At 29.7% G+C, this 13,177-nt stretch overlaps 1 protein-coding gene across 1 annotated transcript; it reads right to left on the bottom strand.

Moving 5' to 3' along the window:
• Nucleotides 1-1,058: 1,058 nt before the first annotated feature.
• On the bottom strand, nucleotides 1,059-3,396 carry LOC145642031 (uncharacterized). The gene is made up of 2 exons (XM_081693101.1): nucleotides 2,906-3,396; nucleotides 1,059-1,815 (listed from the first exon to the last, which is right to left on the bottom strand). Exons 1-2 carry the CDS (start codon nucleotides 3,214-3,216, stop codon nucleotides 1,329-1,331), a joined length of 798 nt encoding a protein of 265 aa, XP_081549227.1. The 5' UTR covers nucleotides 3,217-3,396; the 3' UTR covers nucleotides 1,059-1,328.
• Between the last annotated feature and the right edge of the window lie 9,781 nt (nucleotides 3,397-13,177).

Here is a 13,177-nt window from a genome sequence, read left to right as displayed (position 1 = left end):
ATAAGAAGAGATTTGATACTAGATAAGCCACTAAATAGGAAAGCAGTCTAAAAAGCACTTTACTTGTCTGATGTTGTGTTAGGTTCACATTTCAATCCTTGAGGCAACTTGTTATAGAACTATTCTAGTATGAGTCCATCAATTTAGTTTACCTATGCATAGCAAGAATAGTTAACTTGATGAACTTTGTGATCTTCACCTAAGTCTTTGATTGTAAGGTAAAAAGTCCATATACACCTGGATGTATGCATGTAACATGGCATATGTTTTGTTCTAGTAACATGCAAAAAGATTGTCATGATGTGAAGCTTGGTATGAAAAATATGGATTAAGGAGATAATGGTGAGATAAGGATAAGAAATTATTGTAAGAGAGAAGGATGATATGGTTAAACGTTCTTCGCGGTTTGATATGAGTTGGGATTAAGAAAGGAACAAGTAGCAAAGTAACTAAAATCTAACGTTTCCCGTTCGTGATTTAATTGCTTATTTTATTGGTAATTTAGAATATATGAACTTTGATTGAATAAGATCTAAGTCAAGCCAAGCCTAAATAAAGTAAAAGTTCTCCCAACAACTATTGTAGGTCTGAATTTGAAATCTCTACTTAAAGTGTGTTTTATTCACTCTATTTTCACTTATCTAAACTTATTTAATCAAAACTTATTAGACTTTTATAGTAATTTGAACTTGGAAATTGTTCATCAAAATTTTATTTTCCTGAACTAATCCATTGTAAATAGAATTAGACCAATTCCCTTATCATCCGATTGAAACAATTATTTGCCCTTATTAAAAAAAAAAAAAAAAAAAAAAAAAAAAAAAAAAAAAAAAACAATTAGTTGCCCCCGACATTATTTTGGTAAGATATGCCCATAAAGATGTCTTGTAGTACTTGCTTCATGCCTTAAAAGTTGTAACAATTTGAGTTTTAGACTATTCACAATCTTCACACTTTTTTCATTATATATTATATAATATGGTGATTTATAATTAAAGAGCTTATCGAAACTTCAAAGTATTGATAGTTGAAATATGCATTATTATCAAGCATGAAAATACAAGAAACTCAAGCACTATATAATATGATTTCAAATTTTGAACGGTTAATCAGGTTGATAGAACTTGAACTAGTTCTACAAGTAGTAATCCTAGAATTAGATAATTTGTCAAATATTTAACCCTTTTATCAAGCTAAATAAGCACTTTCAACAGATGATTTTTGCCTCGAATACTAATACTATTGTGCATAAAAGTCAACATGCAGGTTGAACACTGCCTACTATATATGATTGTTAATTGTCATTAACAAAAGCCTACATTTATCTGTCAAGATACTTCATCATGTTTATTTCTTTTACCAATTAAAGGGGAAGATAAGTTAGAGTTCACAACACTAGCACTAACAGCACAATGCTGCAAATCAGCAAGGGAAAACGACCGCCAAGGCGCAGGAGGCAGAGGAGATAACGGTGAGGAGGGGGAAGTGTTCCTCACCTCGCTCCTCCCATTCGTTTCAGTAACCGAACCCTCTTCAGTGGCATAAGATTCACAATTTTTCATAGCAACAGCTAGTGCTAGTGTGCTCCGACTAGAGTTGGTTGGTCTTTTCGCTATGCCACCTCCAATCCCGGAACCTCCTTTCAACAACGATGTCCTGCCATTGTCACAGAGAAGATTATATGCAAGAAGGTTTTTACGTTTCCTTGAGTAAGCATTCTCTGGTTTCGTAATCTCTTTGATAGACGAACAAGCTGCATCACCTAAACTCGCAAATGACTTTGATTTACCATTGTAGAAATTGGATATTCCTCTCCTGCAAAATTGGAAAAATAATTTCAAACATGTTAGAGAATATTCAAAGAATATATACCATTCAACAACAGGCAACGTTATTTAAAACAAAAAAGAACAAAACACATCAAATTTGAGCAATAATAGAGGCTAAAATGAGGCATTGAAAGTTCTTTTCCTCAAAAATAATATTCTTTGAAGACCTTTTCTTAAGAAGGCATCATTCCTTGAAGCATTTTGATGGATGCTCTTCAAATTAGTAGTGACCATTTAGACCATAAATGGTCAGAATCAATGGATTAAACAATACCCAATATGAAATTTTACTAAATCTTTTCGCCGCGTCGAATCAGAATCATTTAAAAGGATTCCTAGTAATTTTCATTTTCAAATTCACAAAGAAGAATCAAAATCAAGGACATTATCACTTCAAAGATCTCAATTTGATTGTGAATTCCCAGTCCAAATTCTGGGGTATAGATTGAACACCTTAGTACCTTACTAAACATCAATTAATTGATTATGTAGTAAAGTTGTCACCTTTATTTTGACTATTGTTATCAAATAGGTAAAATTTCAACCACAAAATTAACTATCAGTTCATCTTGTTCTAAACCAGCAAAATTCTAACTTCAAGTAACCCTTCAATTCTATCAAAATTTAACTCAAATTTCACAAAATTAACACTCAAATTTTCTAATTAAACCTACCCAATTGAAAGAAAAGGAAAAAAAAATTAACACGACAATTTAAACAATTCAGCCCCATTTCAGATTCAGACCAGCAACCAAATTAAGAACTAATTGGAAAATATAAAAGGACAGCTTAATCAACTCTAATCATACAATAAAACTCAATGAGACAATCAATCAAGCCAAACAAATCTAACAAAATCAAATCAAAGCAAATCACAAAAAATTATCTTTAATTCCAAAATACCCAGGGAAAAAAAAAAATCACTTCAATTTTACAGGATAAACTTCATTCAATACAATAAATTAATTAAAAAATGAAAAAAGTACTGTAATAAACAAGCAAGATCAAATTTTTAACAAAACCCCAAATCAATAAAATCAAAATCAACCAAAAAAATCAAAATTTAAGAAAAAAACCTGATGGGTAAAGCTTGTTCTAAAGCATCAACAGCAGAATCAAACGAAGTATTATTTAATTTACTTTCAACTTCATTTTCTTCATCAATTTCTTCATCATCACTATTCATTCCAATCGAAGAAGATGAAGAACTGCATGGATCTGAATATCCATTTTCTCTCTCCTCCTCTTTCACAACCACCCTTATCGCCGTCCGATCGCCGGAATCTAAAATCGACGGCAGATTATACGGCGGAGACATTTTATTATTCCGCCGTAAATACCCACTTGAAATCTGTTCAACCCGATTATTACCCAAAGCAATTGACATGATTTTTTGGATAATTTATAGATAATAATGAAATAATAATAAAAATAATTTTGGAAAATATAATAAAGTTGGGATTTTTATTATATTTTGGAGGAAATGTTGAAGAAGAAGAAGAAGAAGAAGAGTAAAGAAGAAAAGTTTACTAACATAATTTTATTTTTAAGAGAGAGAAAGAGAAAGAGAGGAGAAAAGTGGGATAATTTGAGGATAAATATAGGGTGTGAGATAAAAATCCAAAAGATTTATGTAAAAGAAAATAAAAATGGTAGAAATAAATATTAATTGCAATAAATTAAAAAAAGAAAAAGGACACGATGTGGTGTTCTTATCCATTAGACTTATCCACTTGCTTGCCCCATGTTAGACGGGAATAAATTAATGATGATTTTTATTGTTTTTTATTTTTATTTTTTGAGGTTTAATTTGGTGGATTTGTTTTTTTTTTTTTAGAGAATTGTTGATTTGGTGGATTAAATGTTAGGTTTAGGATGATTGATTGATGAGTCATTAGACACATCGAGTCGTTTTTAAATTTATTTTTGGAAATTGTCTTAAGCAATTAGGAATTTAGGATTATTTCTTAACATATCTTATTGAAATTATATTATCGACACGATTATTATATCCGTATATAATGGGAAGTTACATTTTTGGATTGACTTGTTCATATTGTAGGAGTATTGACTATGGAGTACATAATTAACTGATAATCCTAGGATAAATTTAAAAATTACATCCTAATAAAAAATATATTTTCTTGTGAAATATGGAAATTATTTTGGATTTGAAAGTTAATATAGATTATTGATTTGATTCCAAAAATATCAAAAATTTATGGAAAAATATGATGGTTCACATATAACCAAAGTTATTGATAATTTTTTACTAGGGTCTTTTTTCATCATATTTTAACTTAGGGTCTGTTCTAATAGACTGAAATCAGCTGAGCTGAACTGAATATTTTATAAGAGAAGGAAATTAGGAGTTGAATTGAACTGAACTGAGCTGAGCTGAAAATAAACGTATGAGAACAGGCCCTTATTTATCTTGTTTAATCCAAAGTATATAAAAAAAAATTAACACGGACAAGGGCTTGTTTATTTCACTTTTAAAAACAAGATTCATTATTAATAATTTTAGTTTAGCAAAAATAATTTCAATTCAGTAAAAATTTCAATTTAGTAAAAATCAGTAACTTTGAAGAAGTATATAATAGAGAATCAATAAAATAATTTCAGTTTAGAAAAAAAAATCAATTTAGTAAAAATTATTTACGTGTAGCAAATTAAATTTCAATTTAGGTCCTATTTGGTGGTAGCGTTTGAGGTAGCGGTTAGCGTTATGACTACTCAAAACACTACATGAGAAAATTTGAGAGTGTTTGACAAGGTAGCGATTCCAGTAGCAAATAGCGATAGAGGTAGCGTTTAGGTAGTTTTTTTCAAACGTTAAGAATAGTAGCATTTAGAAATAGCAGGTAGCGTTTGACAAATTTTTATTACTTTTTAAATAATATTATATGAATTTTGATATATTTTAGTATTGCAACCACTACTTTTTATCAAACACTCATGCTATGAACCGTTACTTTGACAACTAACCTCTAACCACTACTAATTGACAGTTACTCGCTACCTTAGCAGCTATCCGCTACTCGACCTCTAAAAGCTACCCGGTACCGCTACTTTTGCCAAATGGAACCTTAAAAAAAAATAATTTCAGTCAACAAAAATAAGGTGAAGTGAATAGGGCCTAACTTTGGCTAATTAAGTTCAATAAAAATAAATTAAGAAAAAATCACTTTAAGTCCTGTTTACTTCACCTTAAAAAAAAAAAAAAATCAGTAGAATAATTTCAATTCAGCAAAAATAATTTCAGTTCAATAAACATAATTTCAGTTCAGTAAAAATCATTACCTTTGAGAAGACATTATAACAAATAATCGGTTTAAATAATTTTTCAGTCAGTAAAAATAATTTAAGTTTAATAAAATTAATTTCATTTCAGTAAAATAATTTAAGTTTAGAAAAAATAATTTCAGTTAAGTAAAAATAATTTTAGGGCCTGTTCATATTTACTTAATTTCAGTTCAGTTCAGCTCTAATCAGTTCAGTTCAGCTCCAATCAGTTCAGCTCTTAATTTTCCTCTCTCATAAAATATTCATTTCAGCTCAATTCAGTTCAGTTCAGCTCCAATCAGTTCAGCTCTTAATTTTCTTCTCACATAAAATATTCATTTCAGTCAGTTCAGTTCAGTTCCAATCAGTTCAGTTTAGTTCAGCTCAGTTCAGTAAATGTGAACAGGCCCTTAGTTCAGCAAAAACAAGGTGAAGTGAATGGGGCCTAAATATAATAAGTAGTTCACCTTATTTTTACCAGCTCGTCTCGTATGCGGCCGGCCACATTGTGTGGCCACTATAGTAACCCCTATAACATAAATTAAGCTAGTAACATTGTAATACCGATCGAGTAACCCCTATAACACTGACCGAGTAATTGTATAACAATGACGAAGTAACCCCTTAACACTGATCAAGTAACCCCCATTACACTAGCGAATTAACCTATATAGTGGCTGACCACACGGTGTGGCCAACCACATATAAGACTTTGTGATTGACCTGAACTCATTTTTTCTGTTATAATTTAAACTTATTATTTCTAATCAGATTTGAAGTAAGTAAAAATACAGAGGTTTTTCAGTGCGGCAAGCCACATGGTGCGGCACGGGTTACTTGTATTTTAGGGTTACTTGTATTCTGGGGTTGCTTGTATTTTAGGGTTTTACTTGTATTCTGGAGTTACTTGTAGGGTGTTACTTGTATTCTGGGGTTACTTGTAGGGTGTTACTTGTATTCTGGGGTTACTTGTATGGGTTACTTGTATTATGAGGTTACTTATATGTGTTACTTGTATCATGGGGTTACTTGTATTCTGAGTAACTCCTATAAGTAACTCCAGACCAAAATCCCATACCAAACCAATAATACCTTACAAATAACCCCTGATCAAAATCAGTAACACCTATACAAGTAACCCTAGAATACAAATAACACATATAAGTAGCTCCTAACAAAACCAGTAACACCCTACAAGTAATCCTGACCAAAACCAGTAACACCCATACAAGTAACCCCAGAATACAAGTAACCCCTGACAAAACCAGTAACACCCATACAAGTAACCCCAGAATACAAGTAACACCTACAAGTAACCCCTGACAAAACCAGTAACACCCTACAAGTAACCCCGGCCAAAACCAGTAACACCCATACAAGTAACTCCAGAATACAAGTAACCCCTGACAAAACCAGTAACACCCTACAAGTAACCCCTGACAAAACCAGTAACACCCTACAAGTAACCCTTGCCGCACCATGTGGCCAGCTACATACAAAAATTTGTAAAATTCTTAATAATGAATTCTCTTTAATACATTACAAAATAATAATAATAATAATAATAATAATAATAATAATAATAATAATAATAATAATAATAATAATAATAATAATAATAATAATAATAATATATGAGATTTGTTAGATATATGTTTTAATTAGATTTATAGTCAAAGAAATTACCATTATTTTCCTCAAAAAAAAAAAAAAAAAAAAAAAAATTAGCATTATACGAGTATTATAGAAATTTATAGGATGAAGAGAGTAATACAAAGTATTTTGTACAATGAATTTCTTATGTCACCCTACCACATGCCATTTTATTTATTTATTTTTGTGGATTGTGTCTTAATTATGTGATTCTTGTTGTCTTCCTTCAATTCTTAGTTCATCTATCTTCCTTAGCCTTTCAATTCCAACTCGATCTCTTAAATTTTGGATTTAATTTGCATCTAATGAAATTCAAGTTGAGGAGTAATGATTTTATTTTATCCTCCGTAATTAGAATTAAAATTTAAAAAAAAAGGAGAGAAAATACGTATATAATAATAATAATAATTGGGACTTTTCACCAATAAAATTCAATTGAAACCCCTCCAAATTACGGAGTACAACATTAGAGGCTACACGTTAAGAGAGTGGAGAGAGTCATTTAAATTTTAACAGATTATTGTACATATAATTCAAGCTAATTTCATTTTTTAATTTTGTGGCCTTTCTATTACTAATGTTCTTTTAAGGTTTGTTAAATGCAAGTGCTAAAGGGGATCCATAATTTGTTGTCCCTTTTTTTCGGTTTTGTAAAAGATTATATTGTATGTGATTTTTTTTATTTTTTTTTAGGATCAATCAACTTTTTACAAATCACTGAAACCAATGGCTTCCGCCCATCGGTATGCACTATGCAGTCATGCATCCAATAATACTTCCTATATAAATTCAATAATGTATAAATAAAATAATTGTTTTATAAAGGTACAACGTGATTAAGATTTAAGAATTATATTCTGTTGTAAAATAAAGGGAAAGATGAGAGATTGAAAGAGAATAAATCTGTGTATAATATTCCATATGATAAGGTGTATATATACATACAATATATTAGGGTTTGATTGGATAAGAATATAAACCCTAGATCTAGATTGTTCCGGAATGATACAAAGAAGGATAATGGATTGGATATCCACAAATATTTCATAACACTCCCCCTTGGATGTCCATTATTGAAGACTGTGCCTCATTAAAACCTTACTATGAAAAACCCTGTGGGATAAAAACATAGTGAAGGAAAAAGAGTACATCATTCTTCGTAATACACTCGAGATGCTGCCTCATTAAAAACCTTACCAGGAAAACCCAATTTGGGACAAAACCATGGTCAAGGGAAAAAGAGTGCAGCGCATATTTTCTCCCCTGATGAATACATAACTTGAGATCTTCTAGTGCCGCAACGATGAATCCAATATGTTTGGATACCTTCTCATATGTAGTAAGTAAAATATCATTAGTTGATCTTCGATTCTCTAAAACTGAAGTTGCATCTTCAATTCTTTAAGTCTTCACGTGAACATGTGAAGTGCCTTCATTTCACCATACATGTATTTATCTCTAATACTATTTTTCGAATCTCGGTCTGCTTTGTAGTTGATTTTAAAAAAAAAAATTAAACTAATACAATTATGACTTCTTCTGGAAGTCGTTAATGATAGAAATTGATGATCATTATTTGATAGATCAAACTTCATTAATAATAATATGATGACAAAACTTGATATCATTAATGTATTCTTCAATTTCATATGAATTATAATATAACACATGTAATTATATACCTTTATCATGGTTCTTCTAGACCATAATAAAATAGTTTCACGCACAAGCATTCCGTTGATATTCTTTAGAATATTCATAATTGACATGATAGTTCTCTTGCAAATAGTAATTCTCACTAACTTTCATATGTTCAATCTTCAGGTTGAGATGTCAGTAGTCACATTGACTTATTAAGAGTTTGATAATAATTGAATAGCAATATTCAAGATATAAACTTTGTAGGGCTGAATATTTAAATGCGTCGTACATAAGTTCTTCCGGAACTCTTCTTATATGATTCATAATATGTTATTCAATCGACGTCATCAATAATTTCATCACAAGTGTAAGCCCATTGGAACATAAGTAGTTTCTTTTAATTTTCCATCACAGTTGTAAATATGTCTTACTATACTTTGAATGAACATTGACATACACCACAATTATTATATAGAAATTAAAGCATACAATATGAGATATAAAAATATGATAACATAATAAACAAATTATACAATGAGTTATGCACTCACAACTTCGAACATATGCAATGAATAATCCAATAACTTATGACTCACACATGCATATGAACATACATAAGACTCGAAATAATGCAAGACACTATAAAGTGTGGATTTTGAAAATCCATATTTCTTTGGACTTCGAGTCCATGATAAACTTATGATCATTATCATTATGTTGACATCAAAATGTACATATATTTCAGATTCCTTACTTATTAGTCCATTCCATTATGCATATGCATATTATTCATCGGTTCCATTATGTACCGGTATCATAAAATTCCTTTAACTTACATTCCGCATGCTATTTTACTATGATATCTGAATACATTTCTCATTGGTACCATCATAATTTTTCTTACATCATAGGCCATCTATTATAATAATTCATACATCTATACCACTTTTAGGGTATTTCATACACTATGGTATTTATATACTATTACACTATTAGTGTCAACTGCACTATCTTGCCAAATATCATATCTATTAAACATATCTTTATTTTGGAACCGATCATATACAACCTACACTTCAAGTGTAGTGATTCAAGTACAATTGGCAAGATTTTATCACAATGTATACACATAATTAATATGACCAAAATGTATCTTCAACGCTATGCAACATGAGTCATAACTGAATACAAATCAAATCATAAATGTGCAACATATCTTGATAATATATATACAAAAGTTGGCATATATATAACTTTTCAAACTACCATTATAGGGATAATATATATTCTTTATTTATTTATTTATTTCGATTTTCCCAACTTTGCTATTTCTTCTCCCCCTAAGTTGGTAATATATCTCTTTTATAGGGGCGTCTAATTCTGTACCAACTTAGTATATAAATTTGCATTAAAATTCATTTCATTGGGAGGATCACAATCAAAATCTATCTCTTCTGGAGAACAATTTCGATGAAGAATCATTTATTCATTAACTTTATATTTCATGTGTATTTATTATTAAATTTTCAATAATATTTTCTCTTTTGGAGATCAATGTCAATGGGGAGACATATGTTGTGCAGTTGTACGTTTTTCTTTCTTCTCCAATTTAATATGTGCTGACATATAATAGCCCCAATCAAAAGAATTGTTATACAAGCATAAATCACTTGCTCGTAATTCTAGTGGGTGATGATCTTCTGGATTGATAAAGACTTAAATAGTGTATTTGGTGAGCTTCTGATCACTTGATAGTTGACAATAATATATAAGTTATTTTGGTGAACTTCTGGTCAGCCATTACTCCTTTATCAGCCATTACTCTTTTATATAAAAAAAATAAAAATAAAAAAAGCAAAACATATTAAATCTTAAAATTTTCATCAATACAAATTATTATAACTCACAGTCCAAATATAACTCAATCTCAATATTACATCTTGCCATTCAATTCATTTTATATATTTAACATTGAGAAAGCGTCAGCACATTATCAAATGAAACTTCAGGTTTCCATAACGGGTAATTATTAAACCCGGATGGCCTAATTTAATTATCACATCCAATCACTTCTCTAAATTTGAACTCTGGTCAGTTTTCAACACTAGTGATCACTTTATTAAACTTACTATATGCATGGCCATGAATGTGATGTGATTTTAGAACACCAACATGTGTTTCTTTATACAATTGGCAAGACAATCAATTAATATTTATAAACTTGATACATGTTAATCTTGTTGGATATTTCATACTCTTCTGGAGTCTTTTATATAATCATAAAACATATGAACTTTACTAAAAGTGATTTCTTCTAGAAATGTAATGATATTTACCACTTCCTCAAATTTGTCATTGTCAATAGTAACTCCTTTCCTTTTCAAAGATACTTAATTATCTTTAGAACCTATTAATTTATCACGCTTCAGGCATGCTATAGGTCCATCAACAATTGATGTTGTACTCTTAGGACATCAATTTTAAATTATCCATCTTCAGGATGGTATCATTTCAAAATATTTAATGAACATGTGGTCACTTCTATTAAATAAATCGTTGATATTTAAGTTATTGTATGTATCAAACTGACTATCAATATATTTTATTATTTATATGCATGGGTTACATACAATCTCCCCCTAATCCTTACATATGGGGGTATGAAATGAATCAATCCAACAACCTTTAAAATCCTTGCAACTTTTAAGCCATAAATTCTTTTGCCAATTCTTTTGGCAATGGCAATGTCATGTATCAAGTAACGTGTTCCTTTTAGCAAAAAACATGCTTATATAAAATTATATTTATAGAACACTTATCATGTTCCTCATGCCCAATTACATTCATCTTAAAAAAAACAAAACCTCTTATATTTATGGGCATAATAAAACGTTGATTACGTATAGTTTCTCACAATGTCATGTTTAGTTACTTGAACTCATAACACACTTTTTGCTATATATTTAATTAATTAAGGAACTTCAAGTCCATATGTACGAGAATATATACCAATCCATCTACATTTTTCAGAAAGAGAAGGTAAAAATAAGACATGACATAATCAGTTCGAGCTTTAATCAAAACATACCTTATTCGATCCACTCAACTATACTAGCCAAATTAAAATTAGTCTTTGGAAACATAAGTAAACATGACATTGTGTTTATAGAATCACGTTAGTATGTAGTGGATATCTAAGTAATATGCTTTATTTAGCTTTGTAGATCATGCACATTTCTTTGTATTATCCTTAAGGGATATGTTCAAGCTAGTGTGAATACTCTTTATAAATATAAGGAACTTCAGGTCCGCACATCGTATTCAATTTACATTTATTCCAATAATCAAACTTCAAGTAGGTACATAATACTATAATTGAATGAGAAGGTAAAAATATGAAAACCTACTACTTCACGCTTTAATAAAAACATACCCGAATCGATTGAATCAACTATACTGTTGGGTCAATTATATCAATATATTGCCTGATAAAGCTTAATTAGAAAATAGAAACAAGCACATAAGCAACCAAAATGAACACGTTCACATTAGTGGAAAACCACATGTTTCATATCATACTTGAAATATAAAAACATAATTCAATGTATCTTAGGCTTACTTCGTACAATTTACAAACATTCAAGGCATTAAACATAGGATTTCACAAACAAATTATATGGGTAAATAATTGCTAAATCAAACCATTCATATTTGCTATCAAGCATAGAGAAATAACCAAACTCATTTACGGATAGGAAAAGTAATACCAAAATCCAGCAAATATATGTAATACAATTTCATGAAAACCATACTTTCATAAAATTAACCCCAATAATAATTCTAAATACCCTTTTAGATTCAAACTAAACAAAACTCATAGTCAAAACAAAACTACTAATTAGTTATTCTGCATCAAATTCAACTATTCCCAAATTGCTCATTAAACTCCAGAAATAATAAAAATACGAAATTTGGGAAACAATATAAACATATTATGTAAAGGTTTAAAATTAACAATAACAGGATAATAATTGAGAATGAACTTTCCTGATATCAAAATATTTCCCACTATAAAAATCAGTCTTATCGTCAACTTCATGTTATCAACGTCATCTGCTAGCCTGTAACTCATGAAAACGTCAATGAAAAGAAAATAAAGTATAACCCTTGATTAAGGCTAATCTAATCTATTATATTATGGATATATGAGAAAGATGATTCAAGATTAACAAACCAATGTAATCGAAAAATAATACGAGTAGTTCTTTGTAACCAAATTATTAATACCGTGAGACTCCTTGTACTAGTCCCAAATTAATTAATGAGGATTGTGTATGATATGACATTCTTGAAACGTGTGATTTCATTATTAAAAGATCAAAACCCATTATCAAGATTAATCTCCCCAAGATGCGACACAACAAGATAATAATGAGTATAATTTAGCACATTCAGTATACAATGAATTAATCATTAACCTAAGAAATCAACAATCAATAAAATTTACATATTGATTAGAGCTTTGGTGCTGATAACGTGTTGTAAAATAAAGGGAAAGATGAGAGATTGAAAGAGAATAAATCTGTGTATAGTATTCCATATGATAAGGTGTATATATAATACAATATATTAGGGTTTGATTGGATAAGAATATAAACCCTAGATCTAGATTATTCCGGAATGATACAAAGGAGGATAATGGATATCCACAAATATTTCATAACATATTCAACTATTTTTCTCTAAAATAAAATAAGACTATAAAACTA

The sequence above is a fragment of the Chenopodium album genome, chromosome 8 (assembly GCF_948465745.1).
Source record: "Chenopodium album chromosome 8, dcCheAlbu1.1, whole genome shotgun sequence".
NCBI lineage: Eukaryota > Viridiplantae > Streptophyta > Magnoliopsida > Caryophyllales > Amaranthaceae > Chenopodium > Chenopodium album.
The sequence above is the reverse complement of the archived record's forward strand: the minus strand, read 5'-3'. Positions and strand labels throughout refer to the sequence as shown.

Excerpts from the sequence above, each read along its gene's own strand:
- LOC145642031 (XM_081693101.1), bottom strand. The coding sequence starts at position 3,216 with ATGTCAATTGCTTTGGGTAATAATCGGGTTGAACAGATTTCAAGTGGG. Across the intron at positions 1,816-2,905 it reads GAACAAGCTTTACCCATCAG|GAGAGGAATATCCAATTTCT; the intron begins GTTTTTTTCTTA and ends CCAATTTTGCAG.